Source organism: Anser cygnoides, chromosome 3 (genome assembly GCF_040182565.1).
Source record: "Anser cygnoides isolate HZ-2024a breed goose chromosome 3, Taihu_goose_T2T_genome, whole genome shotgun sequence".
NCBI classification, from domain to species: Eukaryota; Metazoa; Chordata; class Aves; order Anseriformes; family Anatidae; genus Anser; species Anser cygnoides.
In genome coordinates this window covers 50370767-50386968 of record NC_089875.1, presented here as the reverse complement: position 1 = coordinate 50386968, position 16202 = coordinate 50370767, and the positions used below count along the sequence as shown (strand labels likewise).

The following is a 16202-nucleotide window of genomic DNA, read 5'->3' as shown; positions in this document are numbered from 1 at the left end:
ATAGCCCCAGGAGGGCATCTCTGGCTTCTACATCTATCAGCTTGTGAAGTTTGAGCAGAGGCTCAAAAAGGAAATGGTTTCCCTCCTTGCCCCAGAAGTGTTTCCAAATCCTCATCTGAGAAAGAGCTTGGCTTTGGCATATGAGAAAGATATGACCCTAGAAGGGAGGGGCCACCTGTGCCTGTTCCAGGAGAATTTTGATTCTTATACAACATTTTCTATGGAAAGCAAGGCTTTTCAAAACACTAACACATAATTTTCCTTGTGGTGCTACAACATGCATGTCTGAGAGTGATACAAGAGGCTGATCTGCTTGTGATACATGAATGTTTTTGAGATGTGTGAGTAACAAGTGAAAAAAAAGAGTACTGTCACTCAAAGATAGTGCAGGTTACTTGTAGTTGAGAGTGCTCTTGGCTGTGAATTAGGGCAGGGCATGTGCCTCCTTTATTTTAATGTTGCATTAAAATAAAGGCTTGTTCTTTGAAGCCAGGAGGTATAATTAGGCTTACTCAATCACATGTTTCCACTGGGGAAGTCTGTTTCACCACTGACACAATGGGCTGAATGCTTGAAAAGCCTGGCCTTGTTTTGCCTGGCACAACATGTCTTCAGGAAACCTGCACCTGTAATTTAACCATCATCAAGAAGAAGATTTACATTTGGTGGTATGGGACAGACAGTGCCACCCTCTCAGATGTTTCTTCCCAGCTGATGAAAATGTGAAGACCGAAACATTAAAGCCTTGTTTGAACAAAGTGCCTGAACACAAGTGAATTTAGGCGATGCGATTTAAGCCATGTGCTTACACCACGCTGAACTCAGCTTGCCTTTCAGAAGAGTTAGTGGTTTGTACACCATACAAAGTCATTGCGTTCAGAGGCTCCACCTTGATCCCACACTCAGGTATGCTTACCAGCTTCTCAAGCAGCTAAGAAGATGCAAGAACCCCCTGTAAAACTAGTTAGCTGGGATCACCAAGCTGGTGAGGAAGCATCATGTAGCCTGGGGTTCATTCCCTGTTGGGCTAGCAAATTCTGTCCTGCAGTTTAGCTTTGCCAAAACCACATTAATAGATACATATGGAGACTACCACAGGTGACAGGTAAAACACATGCGTGTTCACATGTGGTTACAGCACTCTCCTGTATCACCTCCTCTGTCACAAGGCAGCCATCAAACTGGAGGACATCGTCCGGTAGACATGGGCTCTGAGGACTTGTCCGCCACAGGAAGAGATGAGCCCCACTGCCTTGTCCTGCCGGTACAGGGCCGTGTGTGGCTCTTGAGGCAGCTGGCCGGAGTTCCCTGTCACACACACAGACCGTCTCACCAGCTCTCTGTGGCAGGGAGAGTGTCAGTGAGCATCTGTGCTTGCCACAGCCTCCCTCACCACCACTGCGCAGGGTGGCTGCTGTAGCACCAGCTTCAGAAGTTCACCCATCTGCACAGTCCCTCGATGAGGAGGCCCCATCTAGCTGTGTGACTGACACCTCGTTATCTCCTTCAGTCAATCGATATTTGGAGGAGCACGAAGGAAGTATCTTAGATCAGGCTCTGATCTCTTTGTACCACAGCAGAACAGTCCGCATGACAGCTTAGGTGGAGAAAACTCAATCTGTTATGGGTATTAAGTGTGCCTTGAGTCATGCTTGCAAACTTTGTTCCTAAATGAGAATATATATTCCTATCAGTGGGAACATGGGTGCGTGTAAACCACAACGAAGTATCAAATGATTAGGCCAGGGACTGGGAGAAAGAAATGTAGGTCAGAGAGACAGAAAAACAGACACGATAATAGAGAGTTGCCAGCCTTCTAGCTTTTTAACCAAAGTGCCTTGTGACCAGTAAAAAGTGCAGCTTTCTTTCTGGGGCTGTACCCTGTAATTTTTGCTGGGGCAGTATTGGTGAGGGGGCTAGTGGCAATCCAGAGATTTCTGTGCTACCCTGGCTCTCAGCTGCACGGCCAGCTCAGCTCTGCTCTGTCGCGCTGTGGGCTGCACGTGGAGAAATTGGTGCCCACCTGGGGTATGCCCTGAGCCCCTTCCTGCGGCTGGCCCCATTGTGGTCGGTGGCATGTATTGCATGGCCAAGAGCCAAACAAAAAATTCTGGCATCATTCTCGGGGAAAGAACATTGCGTGTCCTTGACATAGAAAGATAAAGGGAAAGCATGCCAAGGAATTAAAAATGTAGTCCTAGTACATGTGTTCAGCAGGAAACAGAGGCAACAACAGTACTTGGAGCATATACTTCTGAGGAAAATAATTTTTATTAACAAAAGACTCAGATTTTAAAATAGTTCAAGTGAGTCTCATCACTTTTTAGTTGCTGGGAATCCCTATTACAGGGAGGGAGACTGCTGTGGTATCTTTAGTCTATCCACCTCAGAGGAACCTGAGGTTTTAATGCAGGAAGAAGAAGTGAAGTCTTTTAAAAATGCAGAACTTCAATATCTTTATTTCCAGCTTCAATTGAGTTTGTTGATGTCCATTACCTAACATATTTTGTGTTATCTCAAATCTGCAGAGCAAATTCTGTTACCAAACTAATCTATGAATAGAAGAGGACAAGTCAATCCTGTTTCTGGAAGTAAGCTGACGACACAGCCGATTGATGCTCATGCTGAAGCTTTGACAGGATGTGCCACCATGTCACTGTGGGAGACAGAAGCTCTGAGCCTGGAATCCTATAAGGGAGAAAATTGTAAAAGGTGGAAAAATAAGTAAAAAAGCCAAGACCACTTGATTCTATTGTAATAGAATCAAACTTCATTACTGCATTAGTGATGTCAAAGTAGTAGGTGAATTCCTTGTATTTTTTATATTTATATTAGTGTGTTAGTGAAACACCTCACAAACTTGAAGGCATCCTCCCAGTGCTCCCATATTACTACCATTTTGTAGAGGAGGAATTTTGATAAAAAAGTCTGACAGAGTAAACATAGGTCCCATGGTGTCTACCCTACCTACACTTGCAATGCTTTATAAATATCATTTTGCAAAAATTATAATGTCTTTTTGATATTTTAGGATTCTAGATCCACTCTAAGTACATACCCTTGTTAGAAGAGAGAGACGGTTCAGTGTTTTCATTTAGTAACTTTCTGGCTTTATGTAGTAAACCTACTGCATGAGCTTGTTTTACTCGATCACCTTGAAAATACTAATCAAGTCTATATTTTGTCTTTGAAAAGAGGTCAGTATTAGAAGCAGCTTAAAAATAATAGAAAAAAATGCGAATATGAAAATTTTGTCTACTTGAGCCTTTCTCCTTTTTAAAAGTTCAAGATTTTGTGAAAAATTCTCAAGTAGGAAGAAGTATTTTACTTCTGGAATGATGTTTTGACATGTTGTGCTCCAGTTCATCTCTTTTAGTCAAGCTCTCAACCAGGAAGAGAAAAGAGAGCTATATTACAAAGTCCCATTCCATGCTGAATCGTGGGGAATGCCATCTGGTAAAGAAGCGTGACATAAGAAAACTGAGTTACATTTTTCCTCCAATATAACCATAATGGGATATCCACAATGAAATTTTGATTTTAGAGTATTCTGATTGGGAAATTAATCCATTGACTTTTAGACCACTTTCACAGGTGAGATGAAAATTGCTTTATTAAATCCCAGCATCATATAACATAAAGCTCTTCCAGTCATGTCACTACTAAGCTTCAGTTTCTTGCAGCTTATTACCTAATTAACATCCATACACAGTAATAACATTTACAAGCATGCCATTAGATGACTCGCAAAGATGTTGCCCTGAGGAATCATAGACCTATCCTGGTTGCGTCTAAATGGTGTTCAGAAAAGTCTGTCAACAATTCCTATTTCATCTACGTTGATTTTTTGAAGTGCTGACACCTCCACACAGCAGTTACCATCCCTTTTAATATTTTTTCAGTACAAGAGCTATTTCTCTTGCGAGTAGGAGCAGAGTTCAGGGACATAGGTGGACCACCAGACTTCAGCTGAAAAATCATGGGTGTTCAGTGAATCCAGCCAAAGGCACTGAATTTTCACAGTAATGGGTATCAAGGATTTTACCTAACTGAAATACAGACATTTCACATTACAGACTATTTCTGAAATACAGACAGCAAATAAATAATAATGGCTAATTCTGTCACAGGTTGGAAATACATGTATGTGATGACTATGTGATACAAAATAAAAATAAAAAGAAGGGTAGGAGAAAAATGACAAGCAGATTAGTACAATCGGGAGTGAAGATTATTTCAGGGCACTCCTCATTACTAGGGCAGGCACTTCTCTTAACTCAGTCTGATCAGCACCTCTGTTTCAAGAAAGCTTCAAACATCTTTAGATGGGAACCTCCAGAAACAACACAGGTTGAATGACAGAGCACCAGGGTACCAGGGCATTTGTTCAGTATTTTTGACCAGTAATACAAAATGTCTTTGTCTATATAAGGTCACTGGGCATGACCATCTTGTCTCAACCTAAACAAAGTAAAAGCTCAGTTTATTGGTTGCTTGGCACTCAGACTACTTCTTCCAACCTTTTATCATGGAAAGCTCTGACTCATCTCTCATGTGTCTCAGATATTTTCTAATCCTGTAACTTCTGCTTTGCACAACTGAAGCTGAAGTGGTCTAAGCTGCCCATACTAGTTACTCATATATGCCAAGCTATTACTAGCTTTCTTATAGCATTGTCTCCCCTGAGGTTATCACAAAGCGTTTCCTGTAACTCCTTACACTACATAGCAGCAGTGGCCCTCGCGCTTGGTAGCTGGTGGGGCTGTCAGCAGGCAGGTGCAGTGTATTTTCCCTTCTGATGTGTCATGGTACTAGGCTTGGTGTTAGCATTTGGGCCACCAGTGACTGGTCAATTTTATCAAAATTGTGACTTGATTTTAGCAAAGGCGTGATTTCTGCTGTGGACAGACTACAGCGTCCCCACAACAAGAGCTGCCACCACTGTACTTTAGCACTGAAGGGTAGGTCTACAGAGAGGCTTGTGCAGCCTTTGAAACCCAGGCCTGCTGCAAGGAGGCTCCTCACATTCAGGGCAGGATAGGAGATACGTGAAGATAGGAGCTATCTGAATTAGCAAGCTTTTGTGAAAGGATCATGTGGATTTCTTCTGAAGAGGGAAACAGGGAAGAAAATGTTGTTGAGGCTTTGCAGGGGACTGACTGATAGTGACCAAAGATTGAGACAGGCAAAGAGCAACCTGCAGTAGATTAAAGTACAGAAGGGAGTGAGCCTGGTTTGAGAAGAAAGGAGACAGCTGTTTTGTACTTTATTAAGGTCAGAGAGAAAAACTGAAGGGATGCCCAGATTCCCTCTCTGTGTGACTTGTTGGGAGACTGGGAGAGAGCAGGAACATATTTCCACTTACAAAGAACTCTTCTTCTAAACCAACAGATCAGAAATATGTCACAAGGATTCTTTGAGAGGTAAATCATTGAGGGTTTTAGTAGAGGTATGCCTTGCTTTCTTTGTCCAATAATACCTTTTTTATAACTTTTAGAATTGTATTTCATATTTTTTCTTTCCTCTTCTAAAAAAAAAAAAAAAGAATGGGCAATAGGAAACCTTGTTCATTTACATTAGTTTCTTTCAAGCTCACAGCACCACTAAGAGCTCCTCACTTTGTCCTAATCTCCTGCATCTCCTTACCCCTCTCTGATGTGGGAAACTCCTTGCAACTTCCCTCTGCCTGCTTCCTCACCAGCACTGACGGGTGCAGAGGCACAAGCTCAGATCCTGAACATCATGTGTGATGCACTCAAGGTGATGAACTCCGCCACCTGGTATCACATGAATGCGACCATCTAGCTTCCAAATCCCAGCTGGCTGATTTCACCTCTGGTTGTGGGGTTGCACAAGTGGTGTCAGCCTGGAGCTGTCCTGCCCCGCTGGCAGAAGCATGCCCAGGCAGCACTCACTTAAAACAGGGACTGTGGAGCTGGAGCTCTGCTCCTGCTGCACATGGCATCAGACCATGAATGCTGCCCCGTGCTGTGCTGCTGGAAAAAAAGGAAGGTTCAGCTCAAGTCTGGAGCAGGACTATCTCCTGATCCTTCCATGTTCAGGGGAAAGTCAGCCACTGAATTTAAATATTCAAGCTAAACACTTCCACCAGCCTGCCACTAGTCTAGGCAATTCTGTCATGAGCCAAATATCACACTTATTTTCCAGAGATTCACAGAGCTCTGCACATCATTTTAAGCCTGTCTATCCCTAGTTCTCTATCTGCTCTGAAGACTTGCTCAGGAGAAGAGGACGAAGTTGCTGCCACACTTTGAAGGCTGGACGAGACTGTCTGACAGTGCCTGTTGACTGAATGACCATCAAAAAAAAATGCACCACCTGAAGGCGCTGGCAAAGCTCATCCCTTAGGGGTTTTTTACATGGTTCATATAAGTATGTAATTAGGAGATCTGACTCCAAGGTATACGGAGGATCCTTTATATACTGGCACCTGTAAAATAAATACTGGCACTCCGTAAAACCCTGTGATTTGGTTTACTGCTCCTAATTTTGTCCTAGGTTGTTGTCATTATTATCATTATTTTAATGAAAGAATTTCAAGTTCTTTTCAGTTTGCCTTCTGCTTCCTGTAACTGAAGACACAAGAACGTGAAATTATTCAAAGGCTCAAAGCAAAACGATAAAAAGGCAACACTGCCAGCTTTGTACGTACAGGATATTGGAAAGTGTACATTTAATTTACATCTATGGCAAGGCTGCTCTGTCCCACCAAGTCAGTGTCTAATGGAAAAGCTTGGGGATAGATTATCATTCATGCCATATCTTACTCTATAATCAGTTTAGACTGAAATGAATAGAATGCCTGTATTGGCAATCATGACTTTACTGTTGATACTCATTTCTAGTACCAAGATCCATTGGGGTTCCAGGCCTTATTATCACAATCCCCTTCTTCAATATCTGAATAGTTAAACTGATTCAGAAGTAACCACTCCATCTCTTGGCAGCACCTGATGCGAATACTCCATCAGTTAGCAGGCGCAGGGTCCCCCTGCCCTATTCAATCCTCCTGTTGCTCCTGAGCTCCGCAGGGCAGGTTGGGTTTGTGATCTATTCCCCTCCAGATCAGGTTTCACACCGCCTCCCTGGCCATGTTGGCGATGACTGTCGGTACCAGTCATGAAGGAACTGTACGTTTATGTGTGCGTATGAAAGAGTTACCAGAAACCACTGGCCCCAGTGGAGGGATGGATGCTAGGGCATTCCTGGTTTTGGAAAGCGTTTGCACAGCAGACCGAATAGGCCACGAACACAGGTAACTAACGCATTCCAATAATGATCATTCTCATTGCTCACATGCATGTCTCACTTTACGGGTTGGGAACAATATTTTTTTTCTTTCATGGAGGCACCTTGAAATTTTTGGTCCTATAGCTGTTGAATGTAAGGTAGATTGCAATTTAAACCAACCAAAAGCAATTAGAAGTTGTTTTCACTTCAGTCTGTTTCTTTCCTAACTTTATTTTGACCCTCCCTTTGGGGTCATTTACTTCTCATGTTAGTTCGTAGCTTTTCCCGTTTGGGGATTTGGTAGTTTTAGTGAAACATCTAAAGGAGAAGACCAAGAAAACTCTCTCCTTTTTTGGCTAAGAATGTTTGTTCTGCTAATATCTGAATATAAAAACAACCTAATACTTGGGGCAAATGCAGGGGACATCCTCAAGGGACTTTTATCTGCTCCTAGGCTTGTTTGAACTTTTCAGGGGAGACTGTTTAAAACTCAAGAACAGACTTTTGCTTCATATTTCTTTTTATTAACTAATTTATTTTATTTTAGAATAATCTCAGGGTATGGTTTTTACCAAGAGGAATGTATATATGAGACTAACTCAAAGGACTAGTCTATTTTCTTTTCTTTGTGCCTTGGTTTTCCTTCCTTCCTCCCTTCCTTCCTTCCTCCCTTCCTTCCTTCCCTCTCTCACCCTCACCTCCTCCCTCTCCCTCTCTCACATTCTCTCACTTTCTTGCTTATATTAAAAAGCTATATAAGACAAATTTACAAATCAACTTGTATTGTTTAAGATGGCATTTAGTGAAGTTCTAAGCTGATATTTTTCCTTCAGATTTTATTATCCCCAAATAGATTTCCTGCTCACTTCGTGTTTGTTTATTTAAACTGTGCCTCTTGGTATTGTAGGAGCTCAGGACAACTTTCCATGTACTGCCATTCAGTTCCCACAATAGTTAACTCCCAGGCTCTCAGACAGATGACTTGCCAGATACTGAGTGATGCCATTTGAAGCACAGCCTCAGATGAAGAGCCTGGGGCTCTTTGCTTGGCATGCCTCAGTCATTTTGAGCAATGGGACAACTGCATTCTTATTTTTGAGGGAGTCATGGTCAAAGTGATTATTTGCTCTCCCTCTCACCGAAGGCAAATGGTTGGAGAAAGTAACCTTCAGCTTCTTCAAGGACATTCTTCAACAACTTCAGGGAAATCTGAACTCACCATGGATGTATCTGGAAGGAGAAGATGCTTTCCAAGCTTATCTCTGATTGCTTTCATGTGGGAATGACCTTAGTAAGTCCAGAACTTTTTCCTCTTCATTTTACTCTTCAGAGGCAGAGACTTGGGTCTTTTCATATTTTTTTTTCATTTTTTCTTTTTCTATTTCCTTTAACCCTTGAAATAGATAGATGCTCCTCTCCTTTTCTCCTATGAAGTTTTACTACACTTCCAGCAGCACAGCTTTTGAGCACCCTCCCTCTGTAGCGTTTCCAGAGCACTGCTTTTGGGACTCTTCCCACTCACTTCACTTACCTGTTGCATTCACACTCACTTCTCTACCACATTTCCAGCTATGTTGTTTGTTCCCTCCGACTGAGTATCAGACGGTGGCACAGTCAACATACAGGTGAGATCATCATTACCATTTTTGTGCGGGTTTAAATGCCGGCAAGCCCTGAGGCTCCCCAGATTATTTACTGAAGGCTCTTTTTTTAGGGTGTGATATCTTTTCTTAAGAAGCTGCAAATGAACACAGGAAAGCCACGGCTCATGAGTGAAAATTTATGATTGGGGTTAACAACTCTGTTTAAATAATCATTGCAAAAGTTAACCCCAGTAAAACTTCTTCCCCTAGCATTTGATGTTCTTGACTGCTTGAGGATATAGGTGAATTCCCAGCATGGCATGTTAAAAACCAGGGCTGCATATATGGATGAGTCAAGGCAGCCGGACAAGCTTATTGCCAGCAGTTAGTCCCTGTTAACACCACTGAATCTACAAGTGCCCCAAACCTGACTGGGGCAGGTAGGAAGTTAACAGGGAAGCAGGCATGACATGTTCCTACATACCAATGAAAATCGTCTGAAGCCAGTGCTGTTTATTCTCTCTTGTGGGGTAAAAGGAGACATAGAAAAGGAAAACTTCATCCAAAACAGCTTTTATAAACATTATAACAATGTCAGGGAACCTGAACAACTACTTCACCTTGTGATGGGTTGGATTTGTAATGTTTGCAGGATATTTGCACTTTTGTTAAGTGGATCAGTGTGTTTAAACATGGTTAAATTTTGTTATAGTGAGTTGGACTCGATGATCCTTGTGGGTCCCTTCCAACCTGGGATATTCTACGATTCTATGGTTGCATACTTTTGACAATTAAAGCTGGTCAAATACAACTGTCTCAAAACGGTGTCATTTTGTATACCCTCTACCTCCACACCTGGAGGGAATAGAGTGATGAGTAACTGCATATTAATTTAATCATTTAATTAAAACCTTCCTGGAAAAGGTATTAGTATAAATTTTTTCATACACAAAATTTTGTAGTACACAAATACGTATGAGACAAATTCACTTGAAATACATATGTATAACTTCAAACTAATGCCATTAGCTTCAAAGGGAGCTTAATAGCCCTGTCTGGGAACAATCCAGCGCTGTACTAAGAAACACCAATAAAACCTCTGACCAGTACAACAAGAAACTTCACAATGGGATAGAGAGGTTGCTTGTCCAAGAGCTCTTCAAGGATATCTCTTTAGCTCTGGTTTAGCATCCACATGCTGAACCTCACAGAGAAAAAGCTCAGTATTTCTCCTAGAATGATGGGCTTAGCAATCTTTAATACTTGCTGAGAATAGTTCCAGCTGGGTTTCAGCTAGCATTAGTATATCAAAGATGGTTTTCCTTTTGCTAAGACTTTCAGATATGACCAGAAAACCAGGGTCCACAAGGTAGAAAGAACAAGGGGAGGGAGGAGCACACAATATTCACAGTATATTTTTATACATATTTGCAGAAGGAAGAGCTGTGCTATCCAAACTTGAGCTTTCCCCATGGATGAGTCAAACATAACGTTTCATCCCAGCGAAGGCACAGAGAACATCTCAATGCACAGAAACATTTCTGCACAGGAAAGGGTCTGGGAGATATTGACCCCACTTTGGGTAATTATGATCATCTCCTTCCTGGGTTTTTGTGAAAATGGAATTGTCCTCTGGTGCCTCTGCTTCCAGATCAAAAGAAACCCATTCACTGCGTACATCACACACCTGTCCATTGCTGACATCTCCTTACTGTTTTGTACATTTATTCTGTCAATTGAGTACATTGCTGGTTTTGGATTCGCATATGGTTTTTACTACTATGTAACCACCACACTGTCTATTGTCTTCCTTCTTGGATATAATACTGGTCTCTATCTCCTGACAGCCATCAGTATTGAGAGGTGTCTGTCTATTGTTTACCCCATCTGGTACCGATGCCACCGGTCACAGCACCAGTCAGCAATTGTGTGCGCAATTCTGTGGACTCTGTCTTTTCTGATGACAATAGCCGAATATTTAACATGCAAAGATGATTCAACAAAGGAACAGTTTGATGATGCCAACCATTGCCAAGCAATGCTCATCTTCACATGGATCCTGACTTTCATGATCTTCATTCCTCTAATGATTCTGTCCAGCCTGATCTTGGTTATCAGGATTCATCGTAACTCCCTGAGACCTCACTCGTCAAAGCTCTACATCATCATTGTGGCCACAGTCATTGTCTTCCTCATCTTTGCCATGCCTATGAGGCTGTTGTATCTCCTGAATTACCACCACTGGTCGTCTTTGCTCAGCCAGCAGAACCACGTCACCATTGTTCTCTCCACCGTTAACAGTAGCATCAACCCCCTTGTTTACTTCTTTGTAGGAAGCAGCAAGAAGAAGAGGTTCAAGGAGAGTCTCAAAGTGGTTCTTAGCAGAGCACTCACGGACGGGTTGCGGCCGAGAAGCCAGGAAGTTGGCATGAGTTTGGATATAGCTGAAACGATTTTCTGAGGCTTAGGGGGGAAGTTCTGGGGGCAAATAATTGGACTTGCAAGATTTAATAAACCACTGCAAAACTAAGAGCATTTTTCTTCCCTAGAATGTAAAAGGAAGTAGTGAAATGGTACTGTTATCTTTGGTGGTTGAGTAATGGAAAAATATGGACTAGAATAAAGATAATTTTTATTTGTATTTTCTTAATTATTCAAACACATGCTACATCCTTATGTGACTATGTCAGTCAAGGATACCACAGTGGAAAAGAGACAGGCCAACAGAGAATATAAAAAAAGGACACAAATATGTTATAAATAGTGTGACATTTATAAAAGCACTGAGCACCCATAAATGCTATTGAAGTCATCAGGGCCTGTGTGTGTTCGCATTTTTAAAAGTCAAACCCACTAAACACGGGATTTACGTTACATACTGGGATCTATTACAGCTGTTTCCAGCTTGTTCAAGTTCACAGAAGAGCTGCTCCCCATGGGGAGCAGAGGAAGAAATCCACATATGGTCCCCGTATGTACCCACAAACATATAGCGTAGCTTTGGTCTAGCAAGACATGCAAGTATATGCTAATGATCCAGTTCTTCTGTGGTTAAGGGGCTGCTTCAGATCCTGCTTTCAAGGTATGTGCTGCATAATTTCCAGTGGCATCAGCATTCCTATGGATCCTTGGATAGTTTGGTACCTGACACACAGGAGTAGCTGGCAACATATGGATGTTGTCAACTCACGCAGGGCTTTTGCCCTAATTGTGAAAGGTGGGGCTGGCTTATCCTCAAAATGCCAGTGTTCCTGTAGGTTTAGTTACTTGAGGAGTCTATGAGAAAATCATCCAAACGCTTGCTGTCCCGGCCATGTCTTCAGTATTTAGCTGTTCCCCGAAGAATATATATTCCCCTTGTGATCTCAGGTTTTATAATAAACATCTTTTCATAGGAAGAAAAAAAGAGAGGTGCCTCAAGCAATGTATGCCTGGGGCTCGACCTCAGCAAAACCATTCCAGCTGACTGCCTCTGACTGTATGGCAGGGCACCTGTGCTGGTATGTGGTTAAGTGTAATTCCTAGGGCCGCTTGCCCACTTACAGCCAAGCTGCAGAGAGCAGAGGAAGACAACAGCAAGGGAAAGATGGGGCTAGGTCACATTTATCAAACAGGCACGGAGTAAGGGGAGTCTTGGCAGCCAGAGAGCTGTGGCACTTTCAAAGAGACGTCTGGGAGACGCATTTGCCTCTAGCCCCCACGGGGCTCCAAATTCAGCAGGAACGGAGAGCTCCTGCCACGGGCAGCAGCAGCATCTTCAGCTCCCCGCCAAGTTTCCATTGGCACACTTAATAGCTGACTGGGGAAAGAAAAATACAACCTACCCTTCCTTTGTTGAAAGATTGCCAGCCCTGGAATAAGGAAGATGGTAGGTTAAGGCCTAGGATTGGATGGGAATTAACACAGAGAAGAGCTCTCAGAAGGATAAATATTTCTTCTACGCACATTCCCCTTTTTCCTTACGTTAAAGTGTTGCACTGTGTCATTGCAGAAAAGACTCAGGGAAAGGAAAAGGTTACCTCTATTATCTTTCCAGTTCCCTCACTCCATTAAACCCTCCCCTGTGACAGCCCCTCTGCTTGTCCAAGTTCTTCTTTTTGAGGCTGTAGTCCCAGGCTTGCCACCTCTACAGATTTAGGTAGCAGATGAGGGCAGGCTGCTTCTCTTTGGGTACTGATCTACCGAACTGCTGGAATGACACGTCAGCAGAGCAGCTTCCCATTGCCAGGGGTGGGTGCAGGACATGGCAAGTAGGTCTGTGGGCACCCTGGGGGGCAGTGGAAATGAGTGTGTGTGGTGTCCACACACGCGTAGCAGTGTGTGCGTGCACCTGCTGGGGGTCTGCTGTCCACACATAACCCAGATCTCTCAAAGTGATTCAGGTGAGACGAGATACGTTATTTACTGTGCTTAAACATACCTTGTTTACTACGACAGGTCTTGGTTAATGATCGCTATGCATGCAGCTAGGTCAGTAGATCTGAAAGGTAAATTTTATACAACAGGGCAATATTGGTGCTCATAAGCTGCACAAGGTGCTCTGGGGTGTCTAACTTCCTACCCCATTACATCTGTGTCTGTCCGTGCCCCCAAACATTTCAGAATTTGGACAAATGTCCAGAGATCAGCTTACAGGGCAGACAAAATTAACATTCATCATGAGACGAACATCCAGAAGTATGAATAAGAGTGAAGAGCTGGCAGTTGAAAAATGATTAATGCTTCCCAGTCCACTGATAAAAATATCTTAGGGATGCTCTTTCTTCTTTATCACAGCGACTGATGACTCTTGCCTGTGCAGACAGGCTGCAGTACAAGGGAAACTGATAAGCACATTATTCCACCATTAAAAAATCAACAGGGAAAATGTGACATGTCATGTGTTGCACAACATGAAAGTGATTCTCCACCAGTCTGACTTTTCAAAAATTATTTGCATCTGTGGGAGTGGGTGAAATAACCCTGTGCAGGTCAGGCAGTGTTAAGAAACACTTTGCAGCGGTGCAGAACAGGAAAGTTTGTCTTGTGGGTGAAGTCCTCTCCATGGAGTCCAGAGATGTGGGTTTTACTTTAATGCATTCTCAGCATCTCATCTTTCTGTCCCTCACATTCCTGCCTGTAAAACAAGGATTACAAAATTTTCTTTCTGGTGCTGTGCTTTCATATTTACACTGTAAACACTTCGGAACAGGAGCCATCTTTTGGCTCTCTTGTAATCCAGGGCAATGAGGACTCCCATATTGCTGTGAAGTCAAGACAAGGAATAGTTCAGGGAAGAAATGCCCAGTTTAGTGCTTACTTTATTAAAACACTTACCAAAAGTGTAGTCAGGAATACAGGGAGGGAAGTCACCTTCCTTGGCACAGCATGTTTTGCTGTTACAGTTCCCTCTGGGTGTGGAGGATGACATGGGACAGGTCGCTCTGGACTCAAGTCCAAAATATATTTCCTCTATACCTTGCTGACTTTGTGAATGATCCTAGCGACAGCAAGGGCAGAGCGGTGAGGAAGAGCGTACTGCCCAGTTTACTTCTCACCTGGAGCTTATTCTGGAAAATCCTCTTAGGGAAGCTGAATTGCTTCCCAGTTGTAGTGATTGCTGATATAGAAAAAAAAATCCCACCTTGCTCCCTTTCCTAGCATGAGAATAATCTACAAGTGCACAGCACTTCCCATTATAATGCCTCAGGTCACTTTCTGGGGGCAGGATGGGAGGGACAGTTGAACTACAGGGTCATCCAAAATATCCTAGAGAGATCTCCATTTAGGTCCTGGGTAATTTTGTCCTCCAGCAGCTTGTGATGCTCGGCATGGTATGCACCTGGGAGAGGTTTCTTCCTAAGTCCTCCCACTCTGTCAGTCTCAAGGTGAGGGTGATCCATGTATGGGGTCTTGTGAACAGAGGAGTTCAGTACAGGGGATCCTTTACGGCTCCTTGAATTCCCTGTGTCATGGATGCTTGATCAGGCTGTACCCAGAGAGGCTGTTTGAATCTGTAGTCGGTTTTCATCCTGCTGTATTCTGCATTTCTTTCCTTGCACTGCTTTCTTGACCTGAAAAAATACCCACAGCCTGTTGTCTGTTGCGCCAGACCTGCACCGTCTACTCTGGTCCTCGTGGTGGGGTGTGGACCCCTTTGGCATCCCCAGGGGGCTACGGGGGAGACCCAGCTGTGTGCCCACTGCTCCTCTCTCAGCAACGCCCGGGTTTCCTGCAGAAAAGTCAGCTGCTGGCTGGTGTTTTCAGTCACTCCTTCACTTCAAGCAGTGGCCTGCTGAGGTTGCAGTGGTGATAATGGTCAGTAGAGGGTATTCTTGGATGGTACCTACGTCAAGGGAAAGCAGAAAATCAGCATGGGATTGTGTGCATGTGTCTGTGTGCATGCCCATGTGTGTACCTGCCATAATATGCTGCCTGTAACGTGTGTGGTTCGATGCTTCTCTTCCTAGCTGCACATATAAATCACTTATTAAAATCCACTACCCAGAACTTCTAGCTACCTGTGCAACAGGAAGGCCTGTTTGGTTTTCATTCAGCTGCCTGATTGCTTATGTGCTGTCACATGGAATTATTAGTAATGGTTATTATTAATAACTATTCCAGTTGACTCAGCAAGCTAAAAGATGAAGCACTATGATCCGCATTCAAAGCAAAGCATTGCAGTTTCAAAACTGAATTCAGAGAAGAGGTACAAAGATGAGGTAGCCTGTCTGATTGTAATACTTTGGCCTTACATATAATCATTCAACTTTTAACTACATTATTACATCCCTTTTTTTTTTTCCAAACTGGAGTCATGCCTTATCAAACGTGCAGACTGGACCTGATGCTGGTTCATAGCAAATACCGAATCCTTGCTTCAGTTGTTTCAGAAATAGGGAAGGTAGGAAAGGAGAAGGGAGGGAGTGTGGCAGTGTCCATCTGGCCTCAAATCCTAACTCCAGCAGTGGTTACAAGCAGGTGTGCACAGAGGAGAAGATACATAAATCATCATGCTTTCTTCTCATCGTCTCCAAGCCTTCAACACTTTTCATCTCAGACATCATGGTTTAGGAGTCTTTGTATTTTGCAACCCTCAATGGATTTCTCTTGAACAAATACATCCACTCCACTGGAGGCCATACAAGCTTTTGATATCTTCAATATTCTGTTTCACAGACTAACTAAATGCTTTCTGAAAAATATCCTCCTTTTGGTTGTTTTAAGCTGCCACTTCCTAGATCCGTTAGTGTCCATAGTTCCTGCACGGCCCTCAGACCGCTCCTGCAGCCTAATATTTGTGTGTCGCACTGAGGTATACCCAAACCACTTCCCAGCAGTGAGCCAACGGTGATGAAGCTGCTGCCTTCCCTAGTGTCAGTAGGAGGC

At 43.2% G+C, this 16202-nt stretch overlaps 1 protein-coding gene across 1 annotated transcript; it reads left to right on the top strand.

Annotated features, from left to right (window-relative positions):
• Nucleotides 1-8275: 8275 nt before the first annotated feature.
• Nucleotides 8276-13827, top strand: MAS1 (MAS1 proto-oncogene, G protein-coupled receptor). The gene has a single exon (XM_013186754.3). It carries the CDS (start codon nt 10306-10308, stop codon nt 11293-11295), a length of 990 nt encoding a protein of 329 aa, XP_013042208.1. The 5' UTR covers nt 8276-10305; the 3' UTR covers nt 11296-13827.
• The last annotated feature ends 2375 nt before the right edge of the window (nt 13828-16202 follow it).